A 12,553-nucleotide genomic window follows, 5' to 3' on the forward strand; every position below is an offset into this window, starting at 1 on the left:
AAAACACTTCAGGCACAATAAATTTCAGTGAGCTTTATTTTCAACAAAACATCCCCAATAATATTCATGACATCCTTTAAACTTAAGTCCATTGTAAAATTAGCTTCACTGAATAAGGACAATGACCAAAATTTCCAATTTAAAAAAAAAAAAAAAAAAAAAACTCACTTTAAATTCTTCACTTAAATTTGGATACTTTTTAAATAAGTTGTACTCCAATTGAACATTTCATTTGAAAGAAAAAGAAAAAACGAATCGAATCCAAATCTAAGGGCAACTATTTCAAACCTTTTTATACCCATTTTCATAACTTTGGATCATTGGATCATGTTATCCTGTTTTTGTAATGCCCAAAGGCAGCGCCCCCCTCCCCATGTTATTTTTACTGATGCATCCGTTTTGAAAGAAATCCCTGAAGGACTACTCTCATATCCTCCTCAACAGATTAGTGACGGAATGGCCAATTCGTACACAAAAGCTGTGTTATCGGAAATGTGTCACAGCTATCAAGAGAGGATGAACACATGCATCAGGGCAGCAAGTGCACTAATTTAACCACCCCACAATTTTAAAAAGACCTTAAAGAATGAGACAATTTGGTTACACAAACTATCCAATTAGTCACCCAATCTTGGGCAAGATGCTCTTGTCTCAGTCATTAAGGTTCTCAAGATGACAGCCACTGGCAGTAAAGCAGCATCCCATCAATGGTAAACACACCAAGTCTTGAAGGATCGTTGATTTTAGCCTTGAGAGCATTTGCTGTGGCAATTACTACCAGTGGGCTGACAAAAAAAACACAGACAGCTGCCAAGCGCCTGCACAATTAGATCCCTGTTCACTCAACTAATGCGTAATTAATTTGGATATTTTTAATCTAACAGAGCCCTCCCACCCAAAAAATAAAAAAATAAAGTAAATTCAGAACAGCCAAATTCAATGTGCATGTATTTCAGGGAGAGCAACAGAATTAAGAGAACAGGGATCCCATTCTAACCAATGAGAAATAAAAGGGTTATCTTTAACTAATCATCATTGTCACACTTTTAAAAAGGAGCTTAAATTAAATGTGCACTAACACTTCTCATTGATTAGAACAGTCAAAAGAGCATCTCACCATAATAAAGGGAACCTCCTTTGCAAAAAGATTCTGGCTGAACAAAAATGGTCAGAGAACCGTAATGCAAATTAAGGCTGTCATGCTGCATATAAATGCAGAAAGTTAACCCAAAATATCTAACCCAAACCCAAAATATCAAAGCAACAGAGGGCAGAAAAATAAGCCATAAACTTAGCAGTCTGAGTGCCCAAGTTTTTTTGTTTTTTTTTTTTAAACAAGCAGTCCGACTAACAGTAATTTTGTAATCCTTCATGACCATTCCCCCTCCATGCCAATTGTGTTTATGTTCTGCACCAACATACACTTTCTCACCTTTGGGCATCAACGAGTGTACAAAAAGCAGTGCAGTCAGTGTTATTGCCTGAACCCATCTCTGTGTGTTAAGTGCGGCAAAACCTGCTCAGGTTGTTTTTAAGCAAAGCATCTTTTGTTAGCCGGTTTTAGGAAAGCCAGCTAACTTGCAATGCAGAGAGAATGAATTCCTGCTACATTTTAGGTCAGATGGTTCATTTTGATGCATTTGGCCGACATTCAAAAAAAAAAAAAAGGAAAAAAAAAAGGGGGGGGGGGAATAAAACCACAGCATTCTACCCAACATTTGTGATGTAGCTGTGCTTAAAGAGCACAGATCAACGTAACAGCTAATACCTCCCCTCAAAAAACTAATTCTCTGCCAATTCAGCTGCACTGCAGCGAGTGGTACTACTACATGATAGAATAATATTTTCTCTTCCAACAACAACACTCACTATAACTGGAGATCTTAGAGTGTGTCTCAAGAGTCAGTTTCACAAGTTAAGGCTGGTGACAACAAAGAATTCATTACTCAAATGCACAAGGCTTAACAAAGCCATCTGTCTTGACTGAACACTTGTTAACACTGGTAGCAGGAGAATGAGGGCAACAGTTTCAACAATCTCAGTTTAAGTGCAGCTTTGAAGAATTGCACTCGCCATCAAATTTGGAGGGGCTAAAAGATTATAAGCGATGAACTCTGCCTCCAAAAACATTTCATGCACAAGGTCATTTAAATGTTTTAGATTCTAATAAATTCTGCACTTTTTAAAATTATAAATAAAGTCACAGGCCAATATTGCAGATCAAACAAACTGGCAGTTAAGGAAACAGTCTCCAGTGCTAACAAGAGAGGAGGAGGAAAAAAAAAAAAAAAAAAAAAAAAAAAGCTTTGCAGTTTGTCAGCCAGCCTTTTGAACTTGTTTAAAACAATCTTAAAATGAAGGTATATACACAAGGTGTATGGTGCACCCCACGTCTGCTGTACGTCTTGCAGAATAAAGTATGGCCATCCATAGGAAGGTGAAACACAGGACAAAAAAGAAAAAAAGCGTTCCCTCCAATTAAACTCCACCAAACCAGGAATCCTCATGACTCATGCTGTTGAGAGGCTGCTTATTCATTTGTAGTGTTCTGATGCTGAAGACAGAGGAAAGGGTCTGGGTCTTTTAGAAGCACAAGCTTCTTCACAAGCAACTGGACAGTCTGGCTGTCTCTTGGAAAAAAATCCAGCATCTCTGTCCATGGAAAATCCAAGTTTGTCCTCATTTATCAGCCAGACTCAACTGCAGTTAAGCCAGCAACATCATTCAGACCAGCCTCCCTTCTAATTATCTCCATTCTTTGCAAACGGATGACCCAACCAAAAACAGTAATGCATTCACCTGCGTGGTCAACATTAAATTAGTGTAACAACTTTTCAATTAGGTGACGTGAGCGTGTGGTATGACGTGAGCAAGATGGAGGAAAACAAAGGGTTATTACTTTAAAACGACTTGAACTGCTTGTTAAGGCACTTGATACAAATTGGTTAAAACTTCCAAAATAATAAGTGGAGAATGGAGGGTGTCATATAGGGGTCTGTTGGTGCTGGCTTTGTGTCATTGGTGGATATGAATCGTCACAATGTGCATTGATATTTTCAACTTGGTCCCGCACTTTCCTCCCGGTGCTTATGTCTTCAGATGTGGTGGTGCAGCACAGAGCCCTATAAAAAGGCAAATGAGTTCTTCCAAAACGCGTCCATCAAAATACACATTCCTTATGGTGGCATCCAAAAAAGGAAGACAGACAGAAACTGTACATTTAAAAAAAAAAAATAAAATAAAATAAAAAAACAAACAAACAAACAAAAACTCCAAGACGGGAGGTGGGGGGTGGGGGATGAAAAAAAGATACAAAGGGGAATGGAGGATGGACTGATCTGGAGAGAGAGAGAGAGAGAGGAAATTAAGTGAGACCACACTGTATTCAAGTATGTTACACAAGCCCCATTTACATTGTTATGCCCTATTGCTGTTACAAAATAGTCTGGGCTATTTTGATGAATGCATTTATTCAAATTTTTTATTCATTCCTGCATAGAAAAGTCATTCACCCACCATCATGTTTACCTTTATAGATTACCTGTAGCCCTACAATCAGTGTCATTGTACTTCAATTTCACACAAGTCAGCCATTACACAGGAGTAACTGATATAATTATGATAAAAAGATGGTTAAGACAAAAAGTAAACCTGACAAAAGTAAACCCGATCAAAGTGTCTTTACTGTACTGTTTTTTTCCATCTCAGCCTGCTATTGTAGCAGCGCTGCTCTACTTTACAACCACCTACAGTGTCCTCACTTTCACCCGCATACACGTCAACTGTGTCAAACGTAACATTTATGCCGTGAGTATCTTGTTGACCAAAAAAAAAAAAAAAAAAATCTTTTCCTGTCAGGTTTTATTGCTTTCTGCATCCTCCGTCTCTACTCACACAAAGTGTGTGAGAGGTTAGAAAACCCACTCTGCCACACCACTATACAAAGTGTATTTGTAGGACTCCTCTCTAGGAAAATGATTGCGCTGATCTTGTTATGTCAGTTGGAGGAGTCGCATTCTAAGTTAACATATCAATTGTTTAAGCTTATAGACGGAACAGTATTGAATCAGGACCTCCAGTATATGGACTAAGGAGTTGAAAAGGTGTGCCAGATTAAGTATTCTACACCTGTTATTTCAATATTCAGATATATATTTAAAATAAAAATTTATGTATATGTATAAGATCAGACCCGGTATCAACAAATACCCAATATTAAAAAAGGACTGATTGATTACAAAAAAAACAAAAAACAAAAAAACAAAAAAAACGATCACTATCCCCATAGATTTGAGTTTTTGTTGTCCCCCCCAATAGAAAACTTCTGAAAATGAAAAAGGACATTCATCCTGCAGCTGGTAGAGATTGAGTGTCTGGAACAAAGACACCTAAAGTTAACACCTTCTGTCAGATGGGGTTTGCACACATTCTTCCACGTAGAAAAGCTGCACATGCATAAAAGGACAGTTTTAGAACAAGTGGTGTTATTGCTCTATTTCCTACATCGTTCCTGTCATCACTGTAGATTGCCAGTAATAATGCCTAATTACATTTTGTGCCAGTAAGCCATACCCATGACCCAGCATGCCCAACAACAGAGCACTAGCACACTAAAATGTAATGCCTGCCAGTCAGTCAGTCTAATGGTTAAAATATTTTATTCTGGCCTGTGTGTTAAAATGGTTACATTAAAAAGCAGTTAAATCATCCCAAACTATCCCGAAAAAGTGAGCACTAGTGTGTCTTGCCAGTCAGCGTGTGTACTCACTGGCTCATGGCTTGACTTCTTCGCCACTCTCACTGTGGTACTCCGCCACATAGAGGCTCTTGTCAATGATGCCAGGGATGGGCTTGATCTCTGTTCCAAGCTGCTCCTCAATCCCTTTCAGGTTGAAGCGATCATCATAAGTGATCAGGTTGATGGCTAGACCCAAGTGTCCAAAGCGGCCTAGATATTAAGAAAGGGAGGGTTTAAAATACGGTCCTATTATGATTATTTTCTAATGAATAATCCTGTGTACAAAAGAAGAGGCTCGAAAAATAACAACCGATATTGGCTCTTACCAGATCTACCAATGCGATGAAGGTATGTTTCTCCCAGCTTGGGAAAGTCAAAATTGATCACAACATTCACAGCTTGAATGTCAATTCCTCTTGTGAAGAGGTCTAGAGGAAAAACAAAACAAGAAATAAAAAAAACCTACACCAACATATCCTGACCAAAAACTTATTTGCAGAATATAATTGCTAAAAAATAAGCAGTAAATTATTACAACCCACAAAGTCAGTACAAAATGAGTAACAAACGTAAACAATACAGAGGAAAGCATTGTCACAATTATGCAGAGTATGAGTCTCACTTTCACCTACTTTAAACTCTCACAGTCCTATGATGTTAGTAAAACCCCCCATTTACAAAGACCAAGGCCAACAGTACATACCAAACAAACTGTGCGGTGTGCTCCCACAGGCGACATGAGCCCATTCTGGAGATACTGTGGGCCCCGTAAGAGGATTTGTGGCAACCAAATCTCGTTTATATCCTATGCTGCCTTCACCCTGAAATTTCATTGCCATCCTATATGTATGTATTTCCTGCTACAGTGCTAAAGTCTTGCTGGTTGTCTTTTGTCTAACATTTTGCTCTGTGCATTTGTTTATGTGGGCATACATTATTCTTTAACAATTATTTTCGTTTTCTGGAAGTTAATATGAGCTTTATTCACTGCAGGCTTGGGCACAGAGAAGAGCAGAACCATTAGCTCAGCTCAACGCTGATATCAGTTCGTTTAAGAACTGAAATTCCAACCAAAGAGGATTAGTGGCTCCTCTTTGGCGTGAATTTCAGTTCTTGTTTGACAGGTTTTTTTAAAACTAGACAAATATTACATCCCGGCCAATTCAGACACTTTGTGTTAAAGAATCTAGGTCAGCTGTAGTGTAACTGAAAACAGGGTTGATATTCAAAACATTTGAACTGTAATCTCAACGGTGAAGTTTGAAAATCTGAGCAGTGTGCATCGCCACTCTCTCCACAGGAAAAATAATGGTTTGAGGTGGCACAGAGCGAGTGTGGTGGTAAACAATTCTGCTTATAAAAGTAGACGTACAGGTACATGGCTCTACCGCTTACCAGTGCAGACAAGATTCCGACACAGGCCGTTTCTGAAGTCGTGGAACACACGGTTGCGATGCTCCTGGCAAGCGGGAAAGAGCAAGTGCAGTTAGAAGCCACATTCACTCATATCACATAAAAGACACACGGCAGCATGTAATGTAACCCTCATATGACGGGTACAGCACTGCTTGTGTGTAGCTCCGTTGTCTGTAAAACTTGACTATAGTACAGTAAAAGCTAAGCTGCAAAACCAAGTTTAAGGTGAATACATCTGTCTTCAATGCAATCTGTGACAGCTGATGACAAACAACGTTAGATAGTCCAAAAGATGTTCTTTGCACACGTTCAGTTACCCAACTGTCAACACAGCTGTTTCACATCTGTTTTTTAAAAAAAAAAAAAAAAAAAAGACTAGGTCAAAACCTAGTATGTGGCTGAACTGCTCTATATCTGTTTGCTTCTCTTCTACTCTGTGCTCACATATTCACTAATTTAGTACAGCTGAATTCCCAATAAAGCTGTTCTCATGTACGTTTTTCTGTTTCTATTGTTAGACAATGGAACAAGTATGAAATAGTGACTGAAACGCGGCCAATTGAGACGATATGTTAACCAGCAGTCACTTCCAAGCCATTTCCAAGCTGCTGCTCTGCTAAAATCCTGATTTTATAACCACGACGTCATCTGACAAAATCACCATACACACAGAAAAAGACAACGGCTGTGCTGTGATTTTGGCTATAATTACTTGTAAAATGTTCCCTCAGAGCTAATATTTAGAAGCTCATTCACGTCTGTGTCAGCTGCTGCGCGGTCAGTTGAATGAGACATTTATAGAGGTGTGCCTACGGAGGGAAAGCCTGACCTCACATGGCAATACTAGCAACTCTTCTATGGAAAGTAGCTAAGGTTTGTCCGCAAAGACGGTCAATTTTTCACTAGCTGGTTTTGTTAAGAGAAGGGTGTGAAAAATCTAGCAACAAAGGCGGCAATTTGTCATCCCTGCTTGTAAACGCCCCCTGATGACACAATAGAAACTGTTGACACCAATTCAATTTGAAGGAGCAGTGGCCAATGGTGTAGCTTCAGCACTTAGTCACTCACTCACTCAGTCGCAGACAATTCACATTTATAGGGCTGGTCGCACTGTTGTGCTCCAGCCGATAAATAGATAAATAAAACAAACTGTCGGTGGCAGCAGACCACCAAAAATAGAGCACTGTTTGAACTGTAGCTGCACATCAAGTAAAGCCACCTGCACGTCTACTCGATGCACATCTTTAATGCACACTGAAAGTAATAGCAGCAGCTGTTCTGGCATGCATCCATCATCTCCTGTGTATTTTGGTCTTAAGCTTGTAAACAAATATTTCTGAGGCAGTACTTCGAGCCAACCTGTCTCATCTTGGCATGAATGTAGAAACATGAATAACCAAGCTGGGAGATCTTCTTGGCAAGGAGCTCCACTCTCTGAGAGGAGTTGCAGAAGATTATAGACTGGTTGATCTGGAGCTGGAAAACAAACAAACAACAAAAAACATCAACAGTAGCAGATTCTGGTGAAATCATTGCTTCAGCTGTGAGGTTTCTAGCTCTTTTTTTGCAAGTATCCAATAATAAAAATTTATAATGTCCAGTTCCATGTAAAAGTATTAGAAAGAAACCAAAAATACTCTTTAGATAAACAGAATTTATGACACCATTGCAGCTCAAAGTTTGCATTAAGAGCCTGCAGTTTGCGTGGCCTTTTAAAGTGCTTTTTTGACGACAGAACAAGTTAGTTCGTTAAAACGGATTCATGAAGTGCACAAAGGCAACACTTACCCTGGAGAACAAGGTGTTAAGGCAATGCACTTTTTGCCTTTCAGTTACATAGGCGTAATACTGAGTCACACCCTTCAGTGTAAGCTCCTCCATTAGGTTGATCTCATAGGGTTTCTGCAAGTGGGAATTCTACAATGTAGGTAAAAACAGGAGTTGTTATAGTCCAGTCGTGTTACAAAAGGGTAGATTTGTTCAGCTAATAGAAAAAGGTTAACAAGTGCTAAAATATAAAATGAGAAAAATCTACCATAAACTTCTGCACGCTGAGAGGGAAGGTTGCAGAATAAAGCAGAATCTGCCTCTGTTTGGGCAGGAAGCCCAGTATCTCCTCCATCATGACCACAAAATCTTGAGACAGGAGTTTGTCAGCCTGTTGACCAGAGGGACATGGAGGGAGAGGCACATTGAGAGTTGTCTAAAGCGACCATTTAAATTTTTAAGTCACACCGGTTTATTTAGAAAAAGCTATACAGGTAAAACAGAACGTAAAATGAAATATTTAACTCACTTCATCCAGAACAATCATCTGCACTTGATTGACTTTGGCCACTCCTTTCTTGATGAGGTCTAAAATCCTGCCTGGAGTGGCAATGACCACATGTACTGTAAAACAAATAAAAACACAGGTGAAAATATATATATATATCTCTCTCTATATATATATCTCTATAGATATACAGGATTTGCATTAAAGAATGGCAGTGGTATTATGTTCAGTGCAGAGTTAGGAATGTAAAGGATCATGACTATCGTATTGTTAATATTCAACCACTGACAACACTGCAGTATAGAAAGCTGCATCCACTACTTCAGGGGAAATCTTCATTTATGTGCCAATATTCACTCCCCCACAAAGCTTGTGTTTTGATTGGCTGCCAGCTTAATTTGTGGCGGGCATTGGTTGTTGATGATTGACATCAACACCCATTGCCCTCCAAAAATTTAGCTGTACCACCACCTCCAGAGATATTAGAAAAAACAAAGCAATGGCATATGTTAGATGGTTATCAGGACGCATCTCACTATCGAGTATCCCGATACTCAAGAACAACAAACCGTGCAGACAATAATTAGGGCCTTCAACAAGAAGAAACTCACAACCGCCTCAATATGGTTTTCTGATAAACAGCTGCTTTTTGAGAAACTCAGTAGGCCAATATCCAACCAAAAAGACCCTTCGTTATCTGTGTTAGACAGTGACAAGATCATACAGACAGGCTCTCCAGACTCCTGAGTTAATACATGAGCCAGACTGACATCCATCATCTGGACCTAAAAATATACTGTGTCTACTGTATGTGTATAACCTTAGTCTTCCACGCAGACCTCAGTGCAGTGCCCGGAGATATAAAACCAGGAGGTTTACTTAAAATTATAGTGCTTTCATTTGACAGGTAGCACTAGAAATGTTTCTATTGAACAGAGTAGATGGAGATTTCCATTTGCTTGCACTGATTATTATGCACCAACGAAGCAACACACAGACATTCACTGGCTCTGCCAAACAGGGATGCTTAGAGTTAGAGCTTAAGTAACATTAATATTTTAACCTTTTGGAAAATCCTTCAAGAGATATATTAACAGTTTTAGTATGAACACAGACAGGAATAATTAATCTCTGCATGACGGAGACCAATTTGTGTACATTTTTAGATTACCTGTTTCATCGAGTCTCATGATGTCATCACGTAGGTTGGTACCACCTGTAGTTGCCATTACCTTCACTCCACCCATGTGTTTGCTGACCTGGATACATATTTGGCTTACTTGCAGCGCCAGTTCTCTGGTGGGCACTATGACCAAAGCTGGAAAAACAGTCAAGACACATTCTGCTGAGTATTCACACATTTATTAAATGTGAGCCAGCTTAGTTTTAATTTTGACATATGAACAAACCTTATCCAAACCATTAAAAACAAATTAGTCACAAAAATTATCAGGAGAAGCTACAGTGAAGCTTCATAGACAATTCTACAGAGCCACCTTGATTAGTATTGTGTTTTTATTTAGGTATTACATACAATGCCAACAGAAAGATGTTCCGCACAAAGTGGGTGATCATTCAACTGATATTCAATTACTCTACATATAATCATACAAATAAGTGTCCAAATGATTTATTTTAATTATAGATTTATCTTAAAGCCATTCAGTCAACTATCACAGAAGGGTAAGAAAACCAGCAAATATTTACATTTGAGGTTGGAACCTGAGATACCATCAAAACAGTTTTGTTTTTTCTTAAACATACAACCACCAACGGCTTGGTCTGACTGAAGTTCGACAAAAATGGCTGTGAATGATTAGCAGCAGTAGGTATATAGATTCTATTTTTCATTCTGTCCCTTTTGTTCCATTCCATCCCGTTTCATCCCCATTCTCTTGATGAATGGCTGACATTAGGTGAGAGTCAGGTGTCGTCTTCTGATATTTACTGTGAGTAAACTGTGGCAGAAAACTAGTGCTCACCTTGTATGCAGTCCTTCTTCAGGTCAATGCGTTCAAGTAAGGGAATGAGGTAGGCTCCACTCTTTCCCGTGCCATTCTTGGCTCTGGCCAAAATATCCCTTCCTGACAGTGCAATGGGAATGCTTTCCTCCTGCACAAAAAGAAGTAATTACTTATTAATACACAAGATTATAGCTATGTAATGTTATGGCTAGGTAATTTCAGTGCATTTTTGGCACCTATAAATTATGTGCACTCTAACAAAATATGTGTGACTGGATGAAAAGTCAGAGTTCATTAAAGATTGAGAGCGCACATATAGGCGATCAAGAGTGTGTGCATGTGGAGAGACAGGTGAAACTTAAAGTTAACTTTTATCTGGTAATTATTCTATGCAAGTCTGAGTAATTCTCAGGTTTATTAGTAAAGTTCAAGAAATTGAGGCTGTACTTAACGCTAATGTTTGCGTGATAAAACGCACACAATGATAATGTGTTGAACATGTTGATCTTTAGCAGGTGTAATGTTTACCATGTTCATCAACTTTGTTTAACACTTGATAATTTGCACTAAACACAAAATACAGCTTAAGCTGATGGGAATGTCATTCATTTTGCAAACATTTGATTATAAATCAAATTTTTTCGCAAAATTAAATTTTGGCACTACAGGCAAAGTCAGGTGTGACCACAGTGATTACAAATAACCCTCTGGGAACCATGAATGTCATAAAAAGTTATGTGGCAATCCAACTAGTCACTGAAATATTTCATAGAATAAAGACACGATAACTACAATTCTATCGCAGAAAACTGTACACTATAGTTCGATAACACATTACGTATCATTTAACAGTGTGACAGAGTGACAATCAAAAAGTGGTAGATTGCAATTATTTTCAGTGTTTTATTAATCAAAGTATATGGTTTTAATTTAGCAAAGGTACCAAAGAACATTTTGGTAAAGTGTCAAAGTCAAGGTACTGGAATGGCTGCCAGAATTTCAAAATACACCCAACTCTAATTATCAAACCATGTACTTCCTTAAGCACAAAGATACCTTCTTGTTCAGCTGTCAAAGGGGATAAAATCTGAGCTGTGTCTGAATCTACCTGGATTGGAGATGGCTTTTCCCAGCCCATCTCAAAGATTCCCATAAGCAGCTCCCTCTTTAGGCAATAATCTTCAAACTCATTGCCTTTTGTTGCAGTCACATCCTGTAATCATCATAAAAATGAGAGTGAATTAATCGACATTTGATTCATAAGATGTAAACAGATCATGAGCTTGTAAACTGGTGAACTGTGTTCCACTGAAAATGAAAGGGGCGAAAGTTATTTTAAAAAAAAAATTGGGTAAAGTATCAGCCAATTTCAGAAATTTCCGACAAAAATAAGGGCTTTTCTTCACTCTAGTCAACAATTAGTAGCTCTGTCATCAGCTATACAAAGATCATAGAAATTAGTCATTTCTGTAAACTAAAATCTGTAAATTGCACAGTAAAGTAGCAAGTTTCTCTTACAGCCCAAGTAAGAGCAATGTTAACACTAAATCGGACCACAACAACAATTAAGGTGAAACCTTAAAGTTTTTTATTACAGTACATTTGTGGCACTGTTATATCTATGCTGCAAGTATATGCTTTATAAAAAAGGGCCACATATCAATAGTTAAGCACCCGCGATCATAGTACAGCATGCCTTCTAGAGCAGGACAGCAAATATTTGGTTGCCACATGATAGTTAACGATGCATATAAATTGCAAGGTATTGTCGTCTAAATAAAAAACAAAGTCAAAGTTTTATCATTCAAAACTTTATGGTAGAAGTATTTACCATAAAGCCCTGTTCTTTATAAAACTAAAGAAGCTTAGCAAGATTTACTAGAATGGTGGGAAGACCGGCAAAAAAAATCAGTGCTCAATAGGGCACATTGTAAGAAATGTTTGAAGAAATGCTTCATGAAGACTTAGTATAAAAGAGTACAAATAACATTGGCATAACTAGCAAGAGGATCTGCCAAAAGCAAAAGTAAAATAGGTATCTGCAATTTCTACTTCTAAATTATATGAATTTCAGATCAACAACAGCACTGTCTTGTACCAACCGAAGTTTTCATCCTCATGTCCTTTGGGGGTAATTTCAAATTTTTCTTCCAGTCATCT

General features: G+C 38.3%; 1 protein-coding gene across 1 annotated transcript in view; it reads right to left on the minus strand.

The window, feature by feature from the left end:
* Nucleotides 1-38: 38 nt before the first annotated feature.
* Nucleotides 39-12,553, minus strand: part of ddx6 (DEAD (Asp-Glu-Ala-Asp) box helicase 6) — a 14,146-nt gene continuing 1,631 nt past the window's right edge. Inside the window, exons 3-14 of the mRNA XM_040130918.1 lie at nt 12,496-12,553; nt 11,502-11,606; nt 10,412-10,541; nt 9,601-9,747; nt 8,451-8,545; nt 8,190-8,312; nt 7,943-8,071; nt 7,514-7,630; nt 6,134-6,197; nt 5,065-5,166; nt 4,769-4,948; nt 39-3,338 (exon numbers count right to left, since the gene is read on the minus strand). The exon at nt 12,496-12,553 is cut by the window's right edge and continues 6 nt beyond it. Of these exons, the coding sequence (XP_039986852.1) occupies nt 4,773-4,948; nt 5,065-5,166; nt 6,134-6,197; nt 7,514-7,630; nt 7,943-8,071; nt 8,190-8,312; nt 8,451-8,545; nt 9,601-9,747; nt 10,412-10,541; nt 11,502-11,606; nt 12,496-12,553 (1,246 nt within the window). The 3' untranslated portion in view covers nt 39-3,338; nt 4,769-4,772. The remainder of the gene's footprint in view (nt 3,339-4,768; nt 4,949-5,064; nt 5,167-6,133; nt 6,198-7,513; nt 7,631-7,942; nt 8,072-8,189; nt 8,313-8,450; nt 8,546-9,600; nt 9,748-10,411; nt 10,542-11,501; nt 11,607-12,495) is intronic.

This window comes from Xiphias gladius, chromosome 7 (genome assembly GCF_016859285.1).
Source record: "Xiphias gladius isolate SHS-SW01 ecotype Sanya breed wild chromosome 7, ASM1685928v1, whole genome shotgun sequence".
NCBI lineage: Eukaryota > Metazoa > Chordata > Actinopteri > Istiophoriformes > Xiphiidae > Xiphias > Xiphias gladius.